The sequence below is a fragment of the Natrix helvetica genome (genome assembly GCF_964273705.1).
Source record: "Natrix helvetica genome assembly, chromosome: 7".
Taxonomy (NCBI): Eukaryota; Metazoa; Chordata; class Lepidosauria; order Squamata; family Natricidae; genus Natrix; species Natrix helvetica.
The window spans coordinates 20201236-20225705 of record NC_138558.1 but is presented as its reverse complement, the minus strand read 5'-3'; the positions used below and the strand labels follow the sequence as shown (position 1 = coordinate 20225705).

General features: G+C 39.0%; 1 protein-coding gene across 1 annotated transcript in view; it reads left to right on the top strand.

Annotated features, from left to right (window-relative positions):
- Nucleotides 1–21746, top strand: part of TSPAN5 (tetraspanin 5) — a 63036-nt gene extending 41290 nt beyond the window's left edge. The window contains exons 2-8 of the mRNA XM_081960472.1: nucleotides 10990–11040; nucleotides 14722–14868; nucleotides 16041–16211; nucleotides 17392–17517; nucleotides 18053–18100; nucleotides 18187–18303; nucleotides 19578–21746. Of these exons, the coding sequence (XP_081816598.1) occupies nucleotides 10990–11040; nucleotides 14722–14868; nucleotides 16041–16211; nucleotides 17392–17517; nucleotides 18053–18100; nucleotides 18187–18303; nucleotides 19578–19643 (726 nt within the window). The 3' untranslated portion in view covers nucleotides 19644–21746. The remainder of the gene's footprint in view (nucleotides 1–10989; nucleotides 11041–14721; nucleotides 14869–16040; nucleotides 16212–17391; nucleotides 17518–18052; nucleotides 18101–18186; nucleotides 18304–19577) is intronic.
- The last annotated feature ends 2724 nt before the right edge of the window (nucleotides 21747–24470 follow it).

Genomic DNA, 24470 nt, shown 5'->3' with positions numbered 1-24470 from the left:
ACTTCTCTTGACAGACAATGTAGCCACGAAGGTCCACATAAACCGTCAGGGGGTACCCACTCCCAGAGTCTCTGGCTAGAGGCCCTGAAGCAGTTCCTGGGCGGAGAGATACTTGTCATCACTGGTGTCAGAGCACATCTCGGGCACGTCCAACCATCAGGCCGACTGGCTGAGCTGAGCAACACTTGACAACGGTGAGTGGCAACTCCTTCCTGAATTGTTCCAGAAGATCTGCTGGCGGTTCGGCACTCCGGTAGTAGACCTATTTGTTACCCCGGCGAACTCACAACTGCCGAGGTTCTTCTCCCGCTTCCAGACCCGAACCGCGGAGGGCTCGGATGCCCTCAGGAGCAGATGGCCGCCAGGCCTTCTTTACGCCTTTCCCCCTATTCTCCTTATCCCGGGGACCCTCAGGAAGGTAGTGACAGAGAGGGCACACATTATCATGCTGGCCCCATATTGGCCCAGACGGCCCTGGTTTGCGGACCTTGTCCAGCTATCTGTTTCCCCCCCATGGAGGATACTTCGGGAGGAGATCACCCTGTGCCAGGGGGTCCTCATCCACCTGGAGTCCCAGTGGCTCCACTTGACCGCCTGGCACTTGAGCAGCATCTCCTAAAGAACGCTGTCCTCCAAGGTCATAGCAACCATCGAGGCCTCGAGGCGTCCATCGACCACTTGGATCTACAATTCCACATGGTCAGTGTTTGTCAAATGGTGCGATCCACTTGGTATCTCTCCATCCGAAGCCTCAGTGGCTCAGATTCTCGAATTCCTACAGAAGGGATTAGGTGGGGGCCTCTCCCATAACACCTTGCATCGCCAAGTGGCTGCATTGTCCTCTGTTCTCGGGGGGGGGGAAGGGTAATTCCACTCACTCTCACCTCCCCATGATAAAGCGGTTCCTAAAGGGGGCGGCAAATCTCAGTCCTCCCCCAGTACATAGATTTTTCCACTTGGCCCCAACCCCTTGTCCTCAGGGCCTTAATGGGAGCTCCATTTGAACCCTTGCGATCAGTCCACCTTAGATTGTTGTCCCTGATGGTGGCCTTTTTGGTCACAGTGACGTCGGCCAGACGCATATCGGAACTGGGTGCTCTGTCGTTCAGGGACGATCTATGACAATTTCACTAGGATAGGGTGGTCCTTCGTCTGGATCCTACATTTCTTCCAAAAGTAAACACTCCATTCCACAGGGCACAAGAGATCATCTTGCCTAATTTTTATCCTGCCCCTTCTCACGAAAGGGAACATCTCTGGCACCGACTGGACGTCCACCGCGCCTTGCGGATCTACCTCAGGAGAACGTCAGAGGTGCGCAGATCCGAGGCTCTCTTTATTTCATTTCAGCCCGGGTCCTTAGGAACAAGGGTGTCTTTGGCCACTATTGGCAGGTGGCTGAGGCAGGCCATTGTGACGGCCTAAGAAGCCCGCAGGGATCACTGCCCATTCCACTCGGAGTGCCGCCACCACGGCGGCATGGGCCACCAGAGTCCCATTTGAGGACATTTGCCGGGTGGCCGCTTGGTCGTCTCTGACCCCCTTTATCTGCCACTATCGGCTAAATGTATTCGCCTCTGTGGAGGCGTCCTTTGGACGCAGGGTCTTGTAGCAGGTGGCTGCCGCCCCTCCCCCTGGGTCCTAACCTTTCCCTCCCTGGGACTAAGCTTGGGTATGTCCCATGTGTAACCCCTCCCTTGATTCTACTGGAAAAAGAATGTTGGTTCTTACCTGAACATGTCTTTTCAGTAGAATAGAGGGAGGGGTTACAACCCACCCTAGTTAGCATTAGGGATGGGCCAGGTGGAGGGTCAGGAGGTCCCGTGGTCTGCTTGTATTTTGCAGGTGTAGTCCTTCGACATCGAGGAAACTGGGAGCCAATGGGAAATGGAGGAATATTATAGAAATTTCCCAATCAGGCTGTGACAAAACCCATGTGTAACCCCTCCCTCTATTCTACTGAAAAGACACGTTCAGGTAAGAACCAACGTTCTTTCTCTAAAAAGAACTAATGTAGATTTTTGTGCTGTTGTTTGTGGGATGTGTGGATGAGCTCTTTGTCAAGCATGCAACTAGTTGAGCATTTGTGCAATTGTTTTCTCTTTTTTTCTTTCTGTGATAGATTCCAGGAACAGTTATTGTGATTGGGTAAATAGACTCTTTTTTGTTGTTATTGTGTAATGGAAGCTTGTCTATTCAAAATTTACAGTGCAAATATCAAAAGAGTACCTAATGAGCACAGAAAGAGCAATTAAGGCATTATTACATAAGTAATGCTTTATTCATTTATTGGTTAAATGAGAAGCCACACTCTCCAAGGTAGGATTCACAAGATGTTGTTGTAAGACTCAGGAATTCTGTGTGTTATAACATATTTGAAGGATACTCTGTTATGGAAGTCTGTAATAAATCAACTTCCAATACAAAGTAGTAACTACAAAGAAACTGCCTTGATCAAGAGTTGAGCTGTGCTGAAGTGCCTCCTATTTTTTTTCTTCATGTTCAGCTTTGTACCTCTTGAATATTGCACTGTGTGAATATCCAGACTTGTGAAAACAGCTTGCTAGTATCTTGTGGACAAGGAGGCCCATACTGCATATTGACTATTTCAAAGCAACCATTACTGCTCAGGAAACCAGTACTGTCTGAAGGATTCCTAGCTAATTAGCAAGGAGTATCCCAAGACAGGGAAGTGGATTTTTGCTGAAAACAAAATTGTTTGGATGGCGTCTAGAATATTATCGAAACCAGTACTTATTTCTGAGGCTGCTTAAAATATGTATGATATCTTGTCTGGCTAAGGTTGATCTGGACTGGAAATCACTTCTAAATAACTTTTAGTTCAGTTTAACTGTAATTAAAAGAGAATAGAATGTAGCTGGAAGGGACCTTGGAGGTCTTTTAGTTTAGCCCCCTGCTCTGGCAGGAGACCCCATACCCATGATGACGAAGCTATGGCAAGTGTGCCACAGGTGGCATGCGAAGCCATATCTGAGGCCACGCGAGGCGTTGCCCTATGTCAGCTTCAGCATGCATACGTGTACTGGTCAGCTGTTTTTTGGCCTTCCACAGGGCAGGGGAAGGCCGTTTTCAGCCTCTCCAGGGCTCAACCATCAATGGCACCTTTCCCCAACATAATTATGTCCATATGTGATGGGACTGTAGTTAATGGAATTTGTAGGTAACGTGATAGAAAATATGGATATGTAGGATTTCTAGTTCAGTACACCAAAGTTTGTGGCTATTAGTGTGGCATTCTGGTTCAGTTATTGGACAAGAAATAACAAAACCCAGGTTCAAGACTATCCTGACAAGTGGAAGTCCCCAGTGACGTGAGGCCAATGACTCTCTCTCAGATCAGACTAAGTTTGTTGAATACCAAAGTATTGATGGAGAAAATGGGAGGAAAGAATGCTGCATTTATCAGGCTCGTTTGTGAATGAAAGGCAGGATCCCCTCCCACAAACGGAAGACATTGCATTTCTATTTCTCTCTCCTTCCACCCCCTCATCTTAAAGGACAATATGCAGCATTATCCTTTGCTTTGCTTTGCTTTCCCATTTTGAGCACGTGCAAAGTTACTAACCCAACTGGAGTAAATGTTTCTTCAAATCACAAGTAATAAATAGATACCCTTTCATTTATTTCTCTTGTAACTTTTTCCTCTCATTAGCTAGAACAAATGCTTGTTTTTGCTGTTGATGCTCTTGTACAAAACATGACGTATGTGCTAGTCCTTCTGGCCCTAACCCAAAGAAGCTGTTGCAAAGGCCAACTCTTGCTATTGACCCGCTCCATCAAGTCAGGTCCCTGTTGTTATCCATATTAATGTGAAAAACCATTTGCTCAGCCAACTGCTTATCACCAGCCTGGTCATGTATACTTTCTATAGGTCATTTCCCCTTTTCTGCTGTTATGTTTGCTTACACCAGTTAATTGTTGCGCACATTAGCTTGCATCTGTGTTGTCAGTGTGAACCATCTGTTGTTCTTGAAGGTTCTGAGTGATATTTCAAATTCCTCCATTTGAGTGATTGGATGTATGAATGCAATTGTCCCTAAACGCTAATTTCTATATGAAGCGTTCTAACCTTTTTTTAAAAGGTGGCAGTGGAATCCCTGCCTCGTTTCTTTAGCTTCCAGAGCCTTCTAGGATAATCTACAGAAACTTAGTAGAAATTAATTTTTGCCGGTTGTATTCTTTTTATGGTATGTGATGTAAAATAAATAGAAGATTCCTTCCTTCCTTCCTTCCTTCCTTCCTTCCTTCCTTCCTTCCTTCCTTCCTTCCTTCCTTCCTTCCTTCCTTCCTTCCCTCCCTCCCTCCCTCCCTCCCTCCCTCCCTCCCTGAAGAAACATGACCATCCCTATTGAAAGATCAAATCAGGGGAGGAATTTCTAATACCCCTTTGGAAAGTGTTGCTGGCTTAGCAGCCCTTGTTCTTGCCAGCCTCCCAATGGTTGTGCTCATCAGATATTCCTCTGATACTTTAAAAAATATCCATGGGGTCTCTAGACAAACTGTTTTTTGTTTTTGTTTTTACTAAAGTATCGTCTTTACTGCAGGCTGTGTTTGCCAAGTCTGATGGTGGTCACAGTTATCTACTTTAATGCCCCTCAGTTTTACACACTCTTCTGTTATTCCTAAAAATTACATGCAAGTTTATTATATACAATTAAGAATCCATGTCCGTGTCTCTGCTCAACTTTTATTGCTTTTTTAAATAATTCACTTGTTTTTAATCTATAGTACAGGAAGAAGGAAGAAAGGATAATTGATTGTTTTTAATCAGTTCCCAGAGGAATAACTGAGTTTAGTCTGTCGCCACAAGCCTCTCTGCTTCACTTATCTCTGAACTTACTCTTTTTTTCCCTCTTGCTTTCTCCTCCACCCAGCCATGGATATACTATCTGTCTCAGGAGAAGTGCATCTGACATAGTAACAAAGCATGAGAAGTTGAATGCTTCAGAAAGTTTTCAGAGCAATTTTAGAATGTTGTCTTCTCTATTCATGTTTCAAAGTATCAATGCCAGTGGTCTGTTAATACCAGACTTCAGGAATTTAAATATAAATATAAGACTTTAAGTCTTGGGACTTGAAGTTGGTCTTTGGATTCCTCTCTTCTTGTAGTTAATATTATATGCCATCACAATGAAGAGGGGAATCCAGAAGACACAGGTGAAATCGCCTGACTCTGATTTTGACAGTGAATCTGGAAATAAAGTCACCCAGATACAGGAACAAATTTGATATAGGTGGACTGATCAGGTCAAGAGCTGTAGAATTTGGAGAAATTGAATATGATATGAATTATATGGGAGTTCAGCAATAGCATAAGCTTTCCACAAATTATTTATTCTGAGTAAAAAAAAATATATTCCAGGGCTTTGTGGTTATCTTATTATTTGCTTTGCATTCTTCAAGGAATTTATGTCCTTGGTGAGAAATACCAGACTCAAAGATGTGTAGAGGTTGTTTCTTTATCTTGTTCCTTCTTGCAGTTAATTCAGGGTCACTGTGATAAAATAATTACAACACTGGCACCTCTTCTATTTCAAAGTTGCTATTTTGCATTTCAAAGAAGATTATTGTAGTGTCTCTTCAGCCTTTGTAGAATGGCTATGTTTCTTTTCCTTATCATACAGTTGTAAAATAGTTTCCTTATCATACAGTTGTAAAATAGTTTTCTTTGGAACTAAGGAAAGGGGTTATTAGCTCCACGTCTGCTTCGGTTGCCTTTGATCAGTATTTTATATAAAATCTCTGTAGGGAAGTTTGATCTTAGACCATTTTGGTGCAGGATACCATGGATTCAGTGTTACTTGCCTTAATAAAATGATTGTTCAGATCTCCTCCTATTATTGGCATTTATTGGAGTGGTAAATAGGAAAAAATTCTCGGGATCCTTTTTTCTCTAACACATCCCTATGGAAAAAGAAGATGGGAAGGGTCTCAGAATGATACCAACTCCACCAACTAAGCCAAATGGATCAATGTGATCCAGAGCGTAGCCTATGCAGTCTGTTACATTTTTCCCAGTGCACAATATGATCACAAAGTATAACCACTGTTGTTGAAGGGGTAGGAAAGAATTTTAGAAGTCATGCTCTGTGTGCTTTCCCTATGACAAAGTTTGCTATACAGAACTGGAACACATTGTGTTATTTAAATGGTTATGCAAGTGGTTTTGAAAAGGGCTATCCAGCAAGGTGAGGATGGTTGCTATTGAAATAATTTGAACATTTTTTTTCTAATAATCATTATTTATTTTAATGTCTGTTAAATGATATCAGGGAGTAGATTTACCATCCAGAAACTAAAGTCTCCTAGGCAAATTCTTTGGTGATATAAATTCAGGCAAGTCTAAATACTTACTGTGTTTAATTCACTAATAGTTAGAATGAGGCTTCTCACAGGCAGCTGTTGGTAGGACAAAGAATTGGATGCCAAGCTAGCTGTAAATGTTTACAAGCTAGCTTGTAAATGTCTATGAATTCAAGAGATGCCAGGCACAGCTTGTTTTTTCATGGTAGAGAGCTGTGATCAGTCTTCTAAGAAATAACTGTCATGGTCCAATAATTAGCAGACTGGCAATATGAGTACTATTTTTATTTGGGGAATACAAAGTTCTTAACACACTCCAGTTTTTGGTTCCGATAGCAGTGCAAGGGTTTGTAGGATACCAAATAGGGTAAATAGTACTTTCGTGTGGTGAGGATCCTGAGCTATCAGATGATGTGTTTGTAAATATATTTTCAGGTTCATATAATAGACTAAGCCCAATGTTTTGGGGAGCTTGAACTGCCAGAACTCATTTCTTGGTTGCTTGGCCAAGTGTTTACCTTTGCAGGGTTGAAGTATGGTTTGGCAAATGTCTGATGTATTGTACCTACAAGTTACGGAAGCCCAGAGTGGACTGCTCTTTGCACAGAGAGGAGAGGTCTCATAATACAGTACAATATTTTAGGGGTTCAGTAGTAGAAACTGGTGGCCTACACATCTGGAGTCAGGTCCGCTGTTTATGTCAGATCTTCACAGAGAAGGCTGGTATGTAGTCTTGCAGGGGTCCAGACCAGAATATTTAAAATTGATTATTGACAACGGGCAACATGTTTCCTAGCCCGAATGGAATAACATATTTCACAGGTTGAGCAGGTCAACAAAGTTTGTGGCGTCCCTGATGTTACAATACAATACAATAGTAGAGTTGGAAGGGACCTTTGAGGTCTTCTAGTCCAACCCCCTGCCTAGGCAGGAAACCCTATACCCTTTCAGTATTCAGTAATTGTTGAGCTACATTATTCAAAATCCTTGTCAGTTGATGGGGTCATAACGCTATAGAATTTAAAAACCATGCAAAGCCATTGTATTAGGTCAATAAGCATAATTGTGTTCACTGAGTAAATCACAGCTGGCTGGGTTTATACAATAGTTAGTCAAATCAAACAAGGCCATTTTGTGCCATTGCTTGACATGTGAACCAGGTCAGTGAGTGTGTAATATAAAATCTTTTTGGTGCCTAGAGTGTTTAGAGTGTCTTCACAGATTTTCAAACAGCGATCTCTGCTACTTTTGGTACTCTCTGGTACTCTTTAGTTCTTACTGCCTCTCTTATTTCAGTACTTGGAAGATGCTATTGATTGTAAACTGAGCTTACAGTACATTGCAAAAGGAAAAAGGTATATATTTTTAGGACAGAGTAGATTCTGGGCAAATGGATGCAGCCTCTACATTACAGGATTAATCTTAATTCCAAAATATTATTATAGATAAAGATTGAAAGTTAATATCACTATCTCATCTTCACAGTCTTGGCTATCTGCTGGCATTGAATGTAATAGTAGACTTATTAATTAACGTATGATTTATACTGAATTTCTGGAGTCCTCTGTTATTATTACCTTTTATTGAAATTCAGAGAATCTACATTAGGGTACACTATGTTATCAGAATGCATTGATGAAATTATGCATTGTGACTAAGCGGGAGACTAGCTTTGAAAACACAGACTTAATTTAGAATGATGTCTAAATTAAGAAACAGTTTTAGAGGTTAGCATTGTTATGCTTTTTGTAGCAAAACCAACCTAGACTTGAGGATCCTCAAACTAACCCATCTTTAATTATATCATACTTATTAGAACCATCTTCCTGGATTCATAACATCCCTCAGAATAGTTTTCCTTTCCTTTTCTGGTTAATGATGAACTGGAACTTATGGCTTCCGAATTACAAGCTATAGTTTTGTTCTCAGTCCAACACTAGATATTGAAGGCTCTAAAACTGTACTGATTTTTTTTTTTAACCTTAGTTAAAAGTAGATGTGCAGTTTGCGGTATCTGAGATTATCCTAGCTCAGAAGAGAACATAGTTATTTGGCTTACACTTTAATAGGAGTGCATGAAGAGGAACAAGTAAAAACCTCTGTTTTTGTGTTCCTGAGTTTTCCGGTGGAATTCTCACATTAAAAATGCCATTGAGCAGAAAAAAGCCTATATAAATTGCTTGTAAGCATGCTGTATTGGGGAATAAAATGTACATAATTGGTATTGATTTTAAAAAAGGATAAGACAACATGACAGAAAACATATGTTGAAAAACTACAAACATTATATAAAATGAAACAAAAATAATTCATTTAAATTACACCGGGCTCATGGTAAACCAATTAAATTATCAGAAAAGGTATCTGAAGGATAAGATTTAGAAAGCTAGCTGTTTTCTCCCAGTAGCTGGACTATAGCTTAAGATTAGACAAAGGACTGATTTTATACAGTTTCTGAGAAATATATATACCTTAACTAATCTCAAAATCAAATTAGAGGTACCCTGTTTCCCTGAAAATAAGCCCTTCCTGAAAATATTGCAATATAGCAGCAGCTGTGAGGTGACCACGCTCGGCGCCTCCCGCACCTCAAAAATAATAAGATCTCCCCGAAAATAAGGCCAAGAGCTTATTTTGGGAGTCAATTTCAAGTTATTTTCGGGGAAACAAGGTATATTTTTCCTTTGGTTGCTAATTCCATGTAGGTGTTCTTGACTTCTTGATCTGACTGATGCTCATTCTTGGTAAATTAATCCTGAAAATACTTTGATCCCATTATGGAGGATCAGCTCTGTAACTTTTTAAAGATCTCTCTTTCCCAATTAGGTGCCCTCCAGATACATGGACTTCACTTCCCAGAAAGCATGGTCATTGCTAGAATTGTATGACTTCAGTTCCCATATTTGGAAGGTTGGTCACATTGGGAAAACACTGTCTTAGATGTTGCTGAGCCATACCTGTCAGCGTCTCTGGAAAGACATGTTTCATAGCACAGATTGTCCTCGACTTACTGCTATTTGCTTAGTGACCATTTGAAGTTAGAACAGCACTGAAAAAAGTAACCCTGACTGTTTTTGAAACATATGACCATTGCAGCATCCCCATGATCCCATGATCAAAATTCGGACACTTGGCAATTGTATTTATGACAATTGCAGTGTCTCAGATCATGTGATCACCTTTTGCGACCTTCTGACAAGCAAAGTTTTAATGGGGATACCAGGTTCATTTTAATAACCGTATTAGTAACTTAACAACTGCAGGGATTATTTAACAAATGTATCAAGAAAGATCGTAAAATGGGGCAAAACTCCCTTAACAAATGTTTTGATTAGCAATGGAAATTCTAGGCTCAATTGTGGTCTAAGTCAAGGAATAAGTCAAGGACCAGCTGTATAAGACTGCTTCAGCAGTACTATTTTGCTTTTTGGCGAGAGCAATTATAGGTGTGTAGAATGTTATAATGGTAATGGAATATAGATAAGAATAGAGTATAATGTGAAAAATCAGCTGTCCTTCTGCTTAGTCCACTAATGACAATACATTTATAAATCTGTTCAGGCTAACAGGAGAATGGAAGTGGGTTTCTCTTGCTTAGAGTTGTTTGAAAAATGTCTGCTACTCACTAGCAAATTTGCATATGTATAAATTTATTTTCAGGCGTCTTTGGCTATTGCTGGAAACAGTGCACTCAGTGTAGGTGTCTTATAATGCTGTTTGCTAAGGGACATCATGTAACAGATTCCAGATCGTGACTGCAAAAATTTGGAGAACTGTAAGAGAAAGTTGTGTGTGTGTGTTGAATTCACAAATATCTAGTGGTTGTCCAGATTTTTGCAGCCCTGTGGAGGAACCTAACATTTTAGGCAAAAAAATTGTTAGCAGCCTATCTGGATCTGCCCTGGGGCAATTTTTGTGACAAAATCTTTATGGACAAGAGTACTTTACTGCTATAGCTACAATTATTATTGGAAGAGAATAATTTGTGGCTTAGTATATTTGAACTGTGGAGTCTTTAGTATTCTCTGAACTTGGGTATTTTCTTGCAGATTTTTCATTAGCCAACTAGGTAACCATCAGTGCTAGAAAGGAATTTGCTCTCTGTTTGTATACCAATGGTTTGCCCTAGCAAGATGGTTCCTTGAATAGGTGGTTGTTTTCTGTTATCTTATTTGTTTGTGTTGGTAGTTCCTCAATTAGAGTATTGTTTACTGTTTGATTGTTAATCTGGTATTAATCTTGGTCTTAAATCTAGGTGCATTTTGGGGGGAAGGGGAGCTGCCTTGTATCTTCCTTGGGGTTGCCTTGATCACTTTCACAAATGTCCAAACACAGTGAAATGAACTTAATTCGTAGTAAGATGTTTCTTGTACACTCAAAACAGAATATTGCTTTTTAAAAATTGTCCCCACCTTCCAGTTATGAGCATTGAGAGATCAGAACTTACTACAGTAATTAAGAGTAAAGGTCCAACTGTTTATGAAGCACTTTTAATCTTTTAGGGAGCCTATTAGAATCTATTTCAGTTGATTCAAGTTTTACATATGTAGTTTGGATTTATTATAAAATGAACATAGGGGGATGTACTCAGGGAAATCTCTTGAAATGCTTACTAATCTTACTTCTTGCTTTTTCTCTCTCTCTCTTCCTCATTTTTTCTTGCAGTTCCTGGGCATAGCATTTCTTGGAATTGGACTTTGGGCATGGAATGAAAAAGTAAGTTAATAACAGCAATTTGTACAGCCAAATAAATTTAAACAAATATCTCTCGATATTTGAAAAAAAGATTTCCTTTTTTAAAAGGTACCTTGTTAAACACATTCTACATGTCACAAAGTTTGCAAGTAGTCCTCAATTTATTGCAGTGAGTTGTTGGTCATGATGGTCATTAAGTGGGTCTTCATATGACCCCACCTAATTTTATGATATTTTTTTTTGCCAGAAACCAGAAGGAAACACTAGTTTCTGGCAAAAATGTTATAAATTGCAATCATCAAACCATGGTTGCAAGTGACCGTAAATGCAAGCAAATTGCCTAGCACTCAAAATGTGGACACATGATGGAGAGTGGTGATGGCCACCAGAACTTTGAATTCTGGTTTTAAGTATCTTTGTAGTGGGAAGGTCCATTGTAACTTCAAATGGTTGCTAAGCAACCAGTTGACATATCCTGGCAGTAGGAAAAGAGCTCCCAAAATGTTAGAAGAAGCATGTAGAGTTCCACTTTTAATAGACTCTCGGGCTTACTCAAATTGTATCCTCATTTTATTTTTAAATTAGATTTCTTTATTACTGTAAATCCTTTTAGACTCCTGGTGGTTTACAGCAATGAAAAACAGACATAATAGAATTAAGTGACTTTGGTCCAGTCATTCTTTCCATCCACAGAATAATTTTTGAGGAATAAAATGGCAGGGGAAACCATTATGTACAGTGGTTTCAACTCCTGTAGGAAAGGTAGGATATACATCTAACAAAAATAAATAAATTTAACAAATATATTACATAAAACAATAGTGTATTCTAAGCAAATCAGTAATAAAAATAAATAACATTATAAATATGCTGTACAAAATGAAAGATGCCAAGGATTCGGTTCTGGAAAAGCACAATTGGCTGTTCCACAAAATAAGTAAATCACAGGAAAATATATCGTTTTCTGGCTTCAGCTGTCATCATGTCAGAAAAATGGCGGGATCACCTGCGGCTTAGCCCAAGACAATTGCCTTGGACAGGTTGACTCATGTTGGAGGAGCCCATCCTGTTGATAGCATGCTTTTTAAATCAAAACTGCACCTTGAATTGCTTCCAGAAATACGTTGTGCAATATACTTTTAAGGTGTTAATTTAGATGAAAGAACTGGTTAAAATAGACAGTGTCTTGGAGTGATTCTGCCCTGTTTTAGAAAACAAGGAGTGTCTTCAAAATGATGGTTGTTATGACTTGTTTTTCCATTGTTAAAAAATGACATGCATTTATCTTTACACTTATTTTGGCAGTTTTCAGACTTAGATAATTAAAACCTGGTTGGCTTTTTTCTGTAAATGAGATGACAGTCTTAGATATAAAGGAGAAAATGAAGTTTGAAAGAGACATATTAAAGAATGGGAAGAGCCTAGTTCTGTCCTAAGAAAGTAAGAATTTCAGGGAATTGTTAGAATCATATGTATCATTGAAATCCCTCTATTGCAATTTGGAAGAGTTCAGTTCACAAATCTTTCATTATGTAATTAATTGTTTATATATGTTAAAGCTTGTAGTAGGTATAAAAGATTGCTTGGTTTAATTTAGGGGGAGACAATGTGTGGACCTTCTGATGTTGGATGCTCTGTTGCAATTGAGAACATTGGGATTGTGTTGTCTATCCCTGATTTAATTGATAATCTCCAAATAGATTAAACAACTAATGTCTTTGCAGATTAGTGTTTCTTAATCTGGCAACATCCAGAGGTGTGGACTCCAAATCCCAGAATTCTTTGTAGCTATATTTAGCACTGACTAAGTCCATACCTAAGTTGTTAAGGTTTAAAAAGACTGCTGTGGATGGCCTTCCTTCTGTAATCCTTAGCCAACATGGATTTTGGTCCTCTTGTTTGAGGATTAGAGGAGATCACCCATGAACAAAACTGGAAGAAACCAGTTGGGGAAGACTGAGTTAGTGCAATAAGTCACTTGAATGGATTTGGTTGAGCTCAGGTCTATCTCATGTAGCTGTACATTTAAGCAAAGCACTTCTTTCTTTTGGGAGAGAAATGCTGTCTTAAGAATTTGTTACGTGGTGACTGCAGGATAATCAAAGAACTACATAAAATCATTAATGAGGCAGAAAAAGGTTATTTTTTGTCTCGTTCACTTGTTAGAAATTAAATGCAGAAATTCAGCACTGATAAAATACATTTTTTATCTAGCGTATTTGCTGCCAGCAATTGTAGTAATGGCAGCCAATTTGAATGGCTTTTGAAAAGCGATTCGGCGCTAGAACATTATATAGTATTAATACAGCTAAAAAAGGGGAAAAATAGATGAATACAAATAAAAACACAGTATAGACTAAAATAGAAAAAATAAAATACAGCAATAATTATTTAGCTACATGAAAATTACAACTCAGATATTGTACAATAAATCAAACACAGATTCAGATGGTCTAGTCTGCAGACTGAGAATTAACACATTTTATCAACCAGCCATATTTTATCATCTGGTCCAGAAGCTTTTTTCCAAAAACATGTGATTGTATAATTATTTAGGTGCAGTAGATCCAAAGATTTTCATAGATAGATATCCAAATAGCAGTAGCAATAGCACTTAGACTCACCTACCACTTCACAGTCCTCTGTAAGTGGTTTACAGAGTCAGCATATTTTCCCCAACAATCTGGGTCCTCATTTTATCGATTTCAGAAGAATGGAAGGCTGAGACAACCTTGAGTCGGTGAGAATCGAACTGGTGAACTGCTGGCAGCCGGCAGTCAGCAGAACTAGCCTGCAGCACTGCATCCTAACCACTGTGCTACCAGTGCTCTTGTTTGGAATGTAGTTTAATATTCCTGAACATATTAGAGTATGTGGTTCACTGTGTGATGGGGAAATTGCCAGTCCAACTTTCAGCCTCAAATATCAACTTTTATTCCTAGAATGCCAGGATAATAAATAAAGGTAGTCATTAAATATTACTTGTATGTTTTTCTGCATTAGTTTAGATCACAAGATGTAAATCGGTAATATCTCCTGTCTTACTGAGGCCCAATATTACAGGGTTAATATTAATACAGTACTACAGATGAGGCTGTTTATCAGATATTGCCTACCTGGTTCTCTTCTGCTGTGTGTAGTGTAATAATGAGAGAGAGAAAATATTCCTTCTTTCAGGTTACGGAAGTCTGTTTTGAAAGGGTAAGCTATTTCATTTTTCAGTTTTTTAGAAGATTAATATTTTATTGAGATTTAGTAATGTGTATGGACATACTTGGATGTAATTAGCAGATAAAAGGGCAGACTGAGCATCTAAAAAATTAGCTTTGCTACACCGTTCTTAGTGTCTCTCTTCCATTATTGCTTTTCTAACCTTTCAATAAACCATTTTGGGCAGAATGTCATTTGTGCTAAATGACATGTCATGACTTTTTCACAAAGGATATGGCTGTGGGCCTGATTGCATTGGTCAACTAATATATGTCAACCCAGAAAGAATTTACAGGAAATAATCAGAATGTTTGTACAGAATGTTATTAATCTCTCCTGGACAGAAATGGCAAATGCTAGAGTGGCTCCTTCATTCTTTCCTTGAAAGGGAAGGGGGAGTGACAGTAAAAACCCGGATACATCTGTGATATATTTGTGTTCCTTGTTTTCCCACTCTCTCACCTCTTCTTCCTTTTACATTCATTGCCAAAGGGAGTGCTGTCCAACATCTCTTCCATTACTGACCTGGGTGGCTTTGATCCAGTTTGGCTCTTCCTTGTGGTTGGAGGAGTGATGTTCATATTGGGCTTTGCAGGATGTATCGGTGCTCTGCGGGAGAATACTTTCCTTCTCAAGTTTGTAAGTAATTCTACCAAATTCTTCCTTAGAGAATAAGCCTTTACCCCCCTCTACAAATGTGCATCGTTTTAGTTCGTTTAAAAATTTACTTCAAGCTTTTTTTTTGGAGACGCTTGCTTTTTTAAAAAGTACCTTAAAGTCCAGCTCAGGTGTTCAATTTGAATGGGAAGTTTAAACATAAGTAAAATAATGGGATGATCTCACCTCACCAGCTTAATGCTGAGTGGAATTTCTGATAAATTCTTCTTTAAATGGAACCACTGGTAATTCTTTCTTTAAATCTTACTATTTAACCTTCATTTTAAGTAATCTATTGTTATAAGAAATGACATAGAAACAGCTATGAATAAATAAATAAATATTATGACACACTGAGGCACTGAGAAGATTGAACCTTTGCCTATAGTTCCAATTAATTTATACATGTTCTGTTCATGCTTTTTGTGTTTACAATCTTGAGTCTTGGAATGTTTCAGCATCAATTCTGAGATGTAAATGTTTATTTTAGTCATTGGTGACCTCCTTTGACAATTACAGGGAGTAGAAATTTGATAGATAACTTAACAAGTAATAATAACTTATCGGCAGCAGAAAGGTCTCAGTCTGGCCCATATCAACCAGTTGGTCAAACAATTCGCTGGATTAGTTAGTTTTCTGCCATTAATTGGCCGTGGGACATTAGCAGTCCATTTTCCTGCTAATCATATTATCATGTGAAAAGCATGTCTGGTTCCCTGCAACACCAAAGGCTGCAATTGGCCACTCATGTTTTAGATGAATATATTGCTGTAAAACAGTCTCATTGGTTGTTTGAAAATTTGGAAACTAATTCTAAACGGAATTAAATATGGAACTGTTTGAAAAGGTAGTCTTCATGCTATAATACATGTGTAATTCATTATTCCTCTGATATGGTTTTTGCTGTAATTGTTTCTCAATGAGGCTGGCAAAAACAACAAACTCTACTCACGTATACTTTAAGCACACCTGAAAGTGTTGTGCTTAAAGTATGTGTATAGATTGTTGTTTCTGCCAGCCTTACGGAGAATAATGAGCTGTAAAATGAGTAAAAATAGCTGTAATATTATCAGTTTTTATCCATGTGATTCTTTGGTATTGCATTAGTTCTGAAGGTTTTCTTGAAGCCAATAAATTATTTTACTTCTTTGCAGTTCTCAGTCTTCCTTGGAATAATCTTCTTCCTGGAACTCACAGCGGGAGTTCTGGCATTTGTTTTCAAAGACTGGATCAAAGACCAGCTGTATTTCTTTATCAACAACAATATCAGAGCATACAGAGATGACATTGATTTGCAAAACCTCATAGACTTTACCCAAGAATATGTAAGAGCTCCTTCTTTCTTTAAGATTTGACTGTGGAACCTACATGGCCCACTAGATGTGGTGGAATCCTACAATCCCTAGCATCCATCATTTTTATTCATTTAGATAGGAATTACTAGGAATTGTAATTCTACAACTTCTGGTGGGCCATTTGTAATTCTGCCCGTAGTCATTTGAATACTGAGAGGAGTGGCATATGAGTTTGATAAATAAATAATAATAATAAATTAAATATATAAACGGTGAACCACAGATCTACCAGAAAATTTCCCACTTTGAGACTTACTCTTGCTGTACATCTGCAGCCGGTGGCAACATTAACCTTGGCTGATTTCAGAAAGGCAAAGAAAGTCAGGCCAGTATAGTAATTGTAAGAAGTATTCTCAGTAAATACAGAGTTGTAAATTAGAATACAGGCTATGCCTAGAAGAAGGCAATGACTGTATTTGTTGTTAAGAAAAGTATTTGAAACTATCTATGAACTATCTGTGTCTGAGTTAATCTTCTTCTCCCTGAAGAAGCTTGAACAAGATGTGCCATTGAATGGTGCGGGAGTATGAACAGATTTCCAGAAAAGTTTGAACAAGCTTTTTTAATATACACAGCAAAGGTGATTTGAGGTGATCCTGTCTGAAGTCTTACTTCAAGCCTAGGGCCTGCAAAAATCAGTACCACAAACAAGTTGCATTAAATAACTGACTCCACATTTTAGTTATTCTCGCTCTATTGCACATTATTGATGTGTGATGTTTCGCCACAAAGGGTGGTAGATTTTCTATATTTTCCACAATATTTGGTTAAGGAAAAGCACTGACAAAGTGGGATGGGGAATCCTATCTGTTTGGAGCATTGAAGGAGATGCAGTGCCTTGGGGGCTTTTACCATTCCTAGTTACAGGGCAGGGCTGTCAAACTCACGCCCCACGGACTGTATGCATCACATGCTGGCCACGCCCAGTTTAGCGAAGGGGGAAAAGTTGTGATATGTCACGTGACACAGTTGTGACATTGTGAGTTTGACACCCCTGTTATAGGGAAAATAGGACTACAGTAAAGAGTTGAAAACTTTTGCATGCATCTCCAGTACAAAATAAATTCAGAGAGTGATTTGGAATGGTAGCTTAGAAGAATAGCCGTGCCTGGCCCAGAACTGTGATGCCTCTGTTTTTCCCCCCTCCTAGTGGCAGTGCTGTGGGGCCTTTGGGGCTGATGACTGGAACCTCAACATTTACTTCAATTGCACAGACTCCAATGCTAGTCGAGAACGTTGTGGAGTACCTTTCTCTTGCTGCACTAAAGATCCTGCTGTAAGTCAGAACAGAAGCCCGGCAAGGCTACTCTTCCATCCTGAAAGGATCATAAATCACAATGGGATTGTTCTTATACTGGGCTAGTGCCATCATAAATATATTTGCTTTTAAGGTATCACAAAGGTTGTTTTGCAGTGCTGTGGCAGACAAACATGGGCCATCCTTCTGGAATGGAAAAGAATATATGTGATTTTTATTATGAGATCTGTTTAAAAAGTTAATTTTGAATGCCTAGTTTTCATATTGAAGCTCATAAAAGAAACATATTGCCAAATATAGCAAGAAACATATTTTTATCTATATTTTTGAACTTCTGAGATTGTGTGGGATTCATGTACCGATGGTAACTGGGATTGTTGCAACTGCCATCATAAGTTGGCATGGCTGTATGACATCATGCTTTACAATGGTGATGCTAAGCGACAGATTTTCTAGTTTCAATTACAAGTAACTAGGCAAGGTCATGAGATAGACCTTTTGTTGAGTAAAAGGAGACATTTATTGGAAATTGTTTCTGTATTTTTATTTTTAGGAAGATGTCATTAATACTCAGTGTGGTTATGATGCTCGACAAAAACCAGTAAGTTTTCAAAACTTCTTTTTGGAGAGGAAATGGGAAAGAAGTGCTAGAAAAATGTTCAATGTTTTTTATTATTGTTCTTGCAGGAAGTTGATCAACAGCTTGTTATTTACACAAAAGGTTGCGTCCCACAGTTTGAAAAATGGCTGCAGGATAACTTAACCATAGTGGCCGGCATATTCATTGGAATTGCATTATTACAGGTGACCAGTTCTTTTGAAAAACTGCAGAGTATAATCCATCCTCGAGAAAGACTCCATAGAGTGAAATGAAAATTGAATCTCTGTGTATAGAATAATTGATTTATTAATTTTTGAAAAAAAGAAAGTGCATTTGGGTCTCATTGATTTTAGTCTTGTAGTGAACTTGGATAATGCAGAATAAATTATAAATATTTTGCTGGAAATTATGATGGAATTGATGCTGCTTGCTTTTTGATCGCCCAAACATAGTGGGCCTGTTTCTCTAGTAGACTTCCAAAGCAAGCTGAAAGACCAAATTAGGTGCCCTTTTAACTTAAGTAAGTAGTCTCGACTTGGTATCCTATTCTTATTCATAGCAGTAGGAAAATATTTTGCTCCAGGTATTTGGAATGTTATTTAAACCCTGTGCTGTTGAAAGTTAATCTCTTTTCTTAAAACTTACTGTATTTTTCGGAGTATAAGACGCACCGAAGTATAAGACGCACCAAGGAGGCAAATTAAAAAAAAAAGTTTTTGCACTTAGCAGACCTCTCAAAAATGGCCCGTTTTTCACGAAAACGGGCCCATTTATTTTAAAAAAGGCATGAATAGGCTTGCAGAGTGCTCCTGCCCCCCCCAAAAGTGAGCAAAAAACGGTCTGTTTTTCGCAAAAATGGGCCTGTTGTTTGTCAAAAAAAGGGCATGGATAGCTTTTAGGAGGCTTATAGAGTGCTCTTAGGGGCTGGGGGGCGGGGTTTCGGGAGGCAAAAAATGCTGTATTCAGTGTATAAGACGCACCCAGATTTTCAGCCTCTTTTTTTTTTATTCCGAAAAATACGGTAACTATAAAACTTAATTTTAAAAACTTAAAAATATCACCTACATCTGCATTTTCAGAGCTGCTGTTCCCTGGACAATTCTGATATAGTGTACTTTCCTCTCACATATTAAAGACTGTTTTCCTCCCTCCAATTATTACATGCTGGAATACTTAATATTTCACAGTAAATGTGATTGTATTTGTATAGTATACTCAACTGCAAACTGGCCAACCATACAATATTTGAGGCCAGTGTGTTATGTACACCCAGTCACTACTGCTAATTTGTGGCCAAGTGTGTCATGTGTCCCAGAAAACCTGAGTGAAACATGCTTAACAAGGAAAAAACATTTCAACTTTAATGTGTAAATGGTAGCTATTGTGTTAAATTTTGTGGGTAATGCTGGCTAATTCAAATTTCAAACTGCATTTGAAAGTCAGTTCCAGCTTAATGTGTACATTTCTTTTCTTCCAGATATTTGGCATATGCTTGGCTCAAAACTTGGTTAGTGACATTGAAGCTGTCCGAGCCAGCTGGTAAAACTTTAACGTAAGCTACGCAAGACCTTGTGGGTAACCACAGTTCTCAGAAAGCTCCATGCGACCCACATGGACTCAAAGCTATGTGAAAATGCGGAACAGAGAAGTTTTAAGTTCTCAACTGATTAGAAGAAACACCTTTGTTTATTCCAGAACGAGTAGCTCCAGCCACCTAGTTGTGATGAATGCTATTAAAATCGCCAGTCTAATATGTACTGAGCCATGAGTCTCTACTGTATCCTTGACTGAGTAAACTGGAGGATATTTCTTCCGTTTCTTGTGTGTGTGTGTGGCAAGTGGTCTGTGTCAATGGAACCTCAGTAGATGCATCCTTTTGTTGTATGTGTTGCAGCAAACCCTCAATGATGCAATTTCCTTTTGCCATTAAAGAAGTGACCAAGAGACCTATTGTTTCTTTGGAAAGAAATCCCGTGAAGAGGCGACTACTTATCAACTTCTCGTAGGCTTTGTTTTCTGGCAAAAAAATCATCACTCTTCCACAGCAAATTCAGTTTCTGTTCTATTACGTCCTCTGTCGAATAACAACAGCTTTAATTATTTTCCAACCTCTTGCAATCTTTTTTTTCATTGGACTGTGGAATCAGCAAACTTCAGGAAAGACCTAAAATAGAGATAATTCTCCATCTGTACTAGTTGCTAGCAATATGTAAATGAAGAGATGAAGGTATTCCTGCTGGGTGGTTTGATGATGAGATTGACAAATGCAATGAACTTAGAAGCAGAAACAAGCACAGTGTATTCCGTTTCGTGGATAAAATGAATTGTAAAGAAACAAATCTGTTTGGAATAGTTTTTGATATCTTTACTTCATGTAGTAGGGCAAATGCTTTTTGTCACATTATAACCCTTCCTAAGTATATCTTATGCCCTCTTCATAGTGTTGGTATAAACTTTTTAAAATTGCTACTCGTTTTTAATTTGCTCGATTTGAGTGGGCTTCCAGTTCCAACAAACGTGAATGAAATGCTGACCAATTTGCCTTCTTTGGTTTGTGTTTTGTGCTGGCTTCGTTACCACTTAGTTGCCATTGCATTTCCTTTTCTGTCTAGTTAAAGTAGAATCCTTAATGAAATATGTATCTCTCCCTCATTTTTCAAGCAGGAGCAACATTTGAACAGCAATAGTGTGTGTCTGCTTGTGTATTTCAATGAGTGCATTGTGCCTCAGTTTCAGTAAATGCATGAGCATCTTGGTTTTTTGTCAGGGGTGTTCAATCTTGTCTACTTTACGAGTTGTGGACTTCAACTCTCATAATTCCCAGCCAGCTCTGGCTGGGGAATTCTGGGAGTTGAAGTCCACAAGTTTTGAAATTGCCAAGGTTGGACACCTCCGTTTTAGGTGTTTATGTATATTTAAGTACAATGCTGCTTCTGTGAAAAACAAACTGAATTTGGCTGTCAAGGATATGAGTTTGGGCTTAATCCCATTCTTTTTTTCAGGGTTGGCAGTGGAGAGATGACAATCCTTTCAAATTTGGCAGCGATTGAAAATTATTGCTAAATGAAGTAGAACATGGAAAAGATAAATATTTGGGTTCTACTGGTGTTCAGTAGCTATCTAGAAACATTAATTTCCCCAACCTGGTGTCACCAGAAGTATTAGGGATACAATTCCAAGAATTCACAGCTAGCATTGATAGGCACCAGGTGGAGGAATGTTGCCCTAATTTGAGAAGGAAAATAAGTAAATGCATAAATGTCTTGTTCAACACTCCAGTTTTGTACCCAGAGCTAAAGATTCTAACTGCATCTGGTATGACTTCACACAACGTTTTGTCTGGGGAACTGAGTTCTGATCAGGCTTCCAGAATGGGTAACTGAGGTTCATTTACACGTACAGAGCTCTGCAAGTTATATTTGTGTTATTCAATGAATAGATTCTCGTTAGTTTTTAGTCAATGAATTGCTTAAGTGAAGGAAACAAACAATGCAGAATAAAACATACAGTGGATGAAAATTGAATGAATTCTTATGAGTCTCTAGTACTTAAATAGCTTAGTTGTAGTACATTCCAGAAACCAAACATGAAAGATGCTGATGTAAGATGTACTGAATAAACATTCCTTCTTTTTGCTGCTGTTGTACATTTCTGAAAAATTTTCATGTTTCTGCTTAGGTATAATAATGCTATAGTAAAGATGCTTAACTTGTTTTCCATTTTTCTTTTTCAAATATTTTTTTTCTTCCATTACCAAGTTGTTTTATAACTGATTAATGGGTAGACCATCATATTATAGTGATATGGTTTTCTTATTAATGAAACAAAGCTATGTATGGTTAGGCATATCATTCTATCTTTTGGTAAAAGGTGTTGAAATATCTTACTGATTGTACAGCATTAAGAGGTTGTTTTCTTGGTCCCAGTGGTGAATAAGCTTAATAACATTTTTATGTATAGAGAAAAATGGCAATCATTTTGTTTGCATACAAAGCATGTTTATTTCTTGGAATCCTGCAGGAAATCAGGATCTCTTATTTTTTTAAACTAGTTCCCTTACTTTGTCTTGGTCGTGTCCCTAGGTGCAAATAGATAATATAATTTTAATGATCGGGTATGGATTTGCCTTCTATTTGCCTATGCATGATTAAAATTCACATATTTCTTCCAGAATCCCACATTTGCTTTCAAAACAAGGGTGAGCTTGAGAGAGTTTTGAAATAACTTCCTCATAGCAAATGCTCATTCCAAAAGGCAATGGAAAACATTTTGAATGTGAAATGTTTAGAGATAGAAATAGATTATTATGATCTTACCAAAAAGGTTCAGAGCTGGAAATGATCCCATTTCAAGCATGAAACATCCTGATTATTTTTTTTTAGCTTAGAATATTTTGAATTAGAAATGTTTTACACACTTCTAACCCCCACGGTCAAACATTAACCCCAGAGATGCTCCATCTGGCAAATAGAATTTAATTAATAATAGGCCCTAACTAATGTAAAGCTACAGTCTTTGTATCATGGAAATTTTACAACTGTAAGGTGAGGTTTTTTGAAGTAATAAAATAGGAGCCAATTATATGTCTATAGAGAGTGTTGAAATACTATAGGTAGTCCTCAAAAATATGACAATAATGGAGCCTGTCCATTACAGTTGCATGTCTTAGCAGGCGTTAGGTGAAATGTCTCATCTAATTATCCTTTCCTTTCCTTGCTCTCCCCAATGAATTATTAAATGAATATGTGGGTCTTTAAGTGGAGTGGGGTGCCTCCTGGATGGGGGAAGCCTTTGGAGGCCTAGCACAGGCCCAGGCCCACCTTGGCCCTCCCAAGGCCTCCCTTGCCCCTAAGACGCTCCATGCTCCACTTCCCATGCCTTTTCCCATTCCCACTGAGTCCTCCCAGGCCATAGGCCTGATCCCCTCCTCCCCCCAAAAAACCCCCAGGCCAAATACCTTTCTCCTCACTTACCTTTTGAAGAACTACGAGGCCTTCCAGAGGACTGAAATGGCTGCCTTTGCATGGCCACCTGGTTGCGAAAGCTGTTGTCATTTCCTACTCCCTCCAAAGTGGCAGCTGCATTTGGGTCGCCCCGGCAGGGCCCGGGGAACAAGCTGCTGCTTTTTGCCCCTTTAACTAGGTCTACGCAGTGCCAGAGAAGCTTTCTGTCGCATTCAGATGCTTCTGCGGCGTCCTCTCTGTAAGGCGACGAAATGAAGCGATTTGTCTGGCAGCTGCCATTTTGTCTCCACCCACAAATGGGTGAAGACAAAATGGCAGCCATATTTGGGGCACCACTGCATGGCCCAAAGACGAACTGCTTTGTTTTGCCGCCGTAAGAAGGTCTGCGGTAAAAGGAAGCAGTTTGTCGGGTGGCTGCCATTTTGACCCCGGCCACAATTTGGATCACTGCCACGCGGTCGGTTGTGTCTTCCTTTCACAACAGGAGCTCTGGAGAGGTTCAGAAGATTAGTGTGGGGCATGTAAGCCCAAGCACTGCGGGGTGGGATGGGAGGACAGGGAGATGGAAGGGTGCTGCAGGGCCCCTGTGGTGGATAATTCAAGATGAATTATTGCAGGGCTGCTATTACTATAATTCCATTGCTTGGCAGCACCGAAGCAAAGGGCTGCTGCGACCCTCGTAACTTTGACATGGGGTCATGTATAGTCTTTTGGAGGCGCGGGGTGTGTGTGTGGTAACTTTGAAAATGTATGTTCTTTTAATTGGACTCAGCAATTGGATCCCTACTGTATTTTACTTATGTCTTTTAGCTTTTGTGTAGTTTTTATTTTTAAAAAAGTTTGGAAGCCACCCAAAGCTAAGATGGGGATAAAGTTTACAAACAGACAAATAAATAGCCTGTCGTACCTTGAGGACTACCTATATTTTGTAGCTTTCTTTGCAAATTCATATTAAATGTCATAAGCACAAGCATGTTTGCCCGAGGGAATTTGCTGACCAAGTCCCACAATACAATGTGATATACTGGTAAATTTGGGTTATAATCTGATTTCCCAGTTCAAATCAGCCGGTCTCAAAAATGACACACTGTAAAATAGTGAGTGATGGAGAAATCAACAAAGTGGAATAAGGGCAACAGTCATTGTCATTAAACAAGAGGTATCCAACCTTGGTAATTTTAAGATTTGTGGACTTCAATTCCCAGAATTTCCCAACCAGCATGGCTGGCTGTGGAATTCTGGGAGTTGAAGTCCACAGAGCTTAAAGATCTTAAAGTTGCTGCACTAAATAGATGTACACTATTCATGTTTTCAGGTGCCCCTTTTCCTCTTTGAAAGGACGAAGGGTTTAAAAAAAAAAAAGCAAGAGAATTCATTATCAAATGACAGCAGAGTTTTCAGATGCT